Source organism: Pterocles gutturalis, unplaced genomic scaffold (genome assembly GCF_000699245.1).
Source record: "Pterocles gutturalis isolate BGI_N339 unplaced genomic scaffold, ASM69924v1 scaffold35866, whole genome shotgun sequence".
NCBI lineage: Eukaryota > Metazoa > Chordata > Aves > Pterocliformes > Pteroclidae > Pterocles > Pterocles gutturalis.
Window position 1 is genome coordinate 455 of NW_010101635.1, and position 2,416 is coordinate 2,870.

General features: G+C 56.7%; 1 protein-coding gene across 1 annotated transcript; it reads right to left on the minus strand.

Annotated features, from left to right (window-relative positions):
* Positions 1 to 4: 4 nt before the first annotated feature.
* BCL7B (B-cell CLL/lymphoma 7B) lies at positions 5 to 2,121 on the minus strand (the record flags this gene model as incomplete). Its single annotated transcript, XM_010084061.1, has 4 exons — positions 5 to 92; positions 503 to 582; positions 805 to 975; positions 2,025 to 2,121. Coding segments are annotated over 4 exons (436 nt in total), but the record flags the coding sequence as incomplete, so codon positions are not given.
* Between the last annotated feature and the right edge of the window lie 295 nt (positions 2,122 to 2,416).

The following is a 2,416-nucleotide window of genomic DNA, read 5'->3' on the forward strand; positions in this document are numbered from 1 at the left end:
TAGCTCTCCGAGGCCGTGTGGCACACTGAGTTCTGATCAGCACAAAATCTCTTCAGAGGCGGCGCACCGGAGTCCTCCTCCTCTTCAGTTACCTGCAAGAGCCAGAGGAAGAGGTCACGGGCAGCAGCAGGAGCTCAGCATGCCCACCAGCCCACGTGGACCTGCTAGACAAGGCTGTGTCATGCTGTGGGGACACTCTGGGCTTTCCTCTCTGAGGAAGTCTGAGGACACCAGGAGCGAGAATCCACTTCAGCCCTGAAGTCAGCCAGAATCACTGTTGTACTCCACCTCCACATCTTTTCTTCGCACTTTTAACACCTGAACTGAACCAGGGGGCAGCTCGGGAAGCCGGGAGGTTTGGGGGGCTCCCGGAGGGCACCTTGGGACTGCAGAGCAAGTCCATCTGTTGAAATATTTCTGCTACAAGGGGCAGCAACGAGAGTGAAAGGGCTGAGCTGGGTCCATGTGCATTTACATGTGGTTTCAATCCCCCTTCCCTTACCTGAGTCTCAAGGGGCACTGGCTCTTCCTTTGTGAGAGTGGGAGGCTCATCTGCAACTTCTGAGGAAGGCAGGGAAGGCTCTGGGGACAACAGAAGAGTTAATGAAACTGCTGACCCAGGAGCACAGCAGGACCGAGCTCGGTGCCGAGCCAGGAAAGGAGACCTCCAGCAGAAGACACTGGTTTCCACCGCCCTGTCCACTTCCAGCAGTGCCTCAGTCACCCACCAGGTGAGCAACAGCTCCAGCAGGGCCTGCCTGGGGTCCAGCCATCCACCTCCACCCTTCCCAGCCCAGGACCCACCTTCCAGCGGCTCCTGCCCCAGTGTGGGTGGCTGCGAGTCGTCCGTGCGGAAGTCGGACGTATGGCCAGGACTCATGGACTCGCTCTGCTGGGGGCTGGGGCTGGAGTTGGGGCTGCTGTCCACCTTGAGCTGGTAGACGTCTGACAGGGAGCTCTGGTTACTGTTCTCATCTGCAGAAACAGCACCTAGTGAAGAAGAGCACCTTGACCCAGGGGCACAGGCAGCCGGGGTCTTAGGGAGAAGGAAGAGCACAGTCAGAGGCAGTTGAGTCGGGGGGATTCGCTGTCACCCATCAGCCTAAGTGCTGCTGGGCACCGGACTCCCCGCTGGGACACAGCTGGTGCAGAGGAGGTGCTTCTGCCTGGGGACTGAGTCTGAGCAGAGTGACCCTGTGTTATTCAGAATGAATGAGCAGAAGGCACAGGGTCGATACAAAGCGCTGCACTGCCAGATCTCATGTCTGCAGCTTGCGAGGGCCCCAGGCAGCTGGGAGCTCGAGCGCAGGAGACCTCTCGCCTGTGTAGCAGGGTTTTGCGCCGCTTATGTTTACGGGGCAGCAACCCAACAGCAAGAGTAACATTCAGCACCTGCCTCCAGAAGAGGCGGCAATCCCAGCACACACCTTTTCCAGATAAAGCAGTCCTAAACTGCAGACCTGTAACACTAACCTTCTCACCACGTCTACTGGAAGTGCCCCCACATTCCCCGATTTTCCTTGGCCACTCCGAGAGCCAAGTGAAGAGGCTGGGGACAGGCATATGCTCTGCTTCAGCAGCGAGTCCATGCGTTGCCCGAGCCTTGCTCAGCTCCACCATCCACCACAAAGGCCAGCCTGCTCACAGCTGGCTGCAGCACTCCAGGATCCAAAGCCAGGCCAAGGAGATCCCCTGCCCTTTCATCCTAAGGTCCATCCAAGTCACTGCGGGAAGCAGGGGGTTCAGCTGCAGGCAGCTACCAGCCTCTGCAAAGTGGGAACGGAAACCCCCACTCCTCCAGTTCCCCATGAATCTTCCCAGAGGAAGATCCCAGAAGCAGCCAATTAAGATTCTTTCTGACAGCAAAAATGTACAGTTTCAGCAGGGACAGTCCAGAATTGCATCCGCACAACCCTGCGCTGAAGACATGCGCTGCTCTTCCCAATACACGTAGCAGACATAAGACAGGAACATCCCAGCTTCTGTAAGGCCTCAGAGTCTTTCCTCAGCTCAGCCAGACTCACCTTGGAACTCCAGGAGGAGAGAGGAGTTGGCAGAGGTGTCGGCTGGGAAGCCATTGGGTTCTCGGGCAGCGCTGCTGCTAGATTTGGATTTCTCTTTCTTGAGAAGAGAAAGAAAAACAGAACCACAAGGTTAGAGGAGCGCAGCACCGGCAAGAGGACAGACAAACTGCTCTGTTCGTGCAGTCCTTTTCCTTTTTGGGTACTTTTCTAACTGAGAGGCAAAAATGTAGCTGTGAAAGGTTCAAAATAAGGAGCAAAAGGCAGAGCTGACACCTGTCTGTGAGCACCACCGAACAAAAGCAAGACCTCCAGGGATTCGGGCAGAAGGACCGCAGCCAGCGAGCGTGTGGGGTCAGACACAAGGGAGAAACCAGCCCAGACCCACCAGTGCG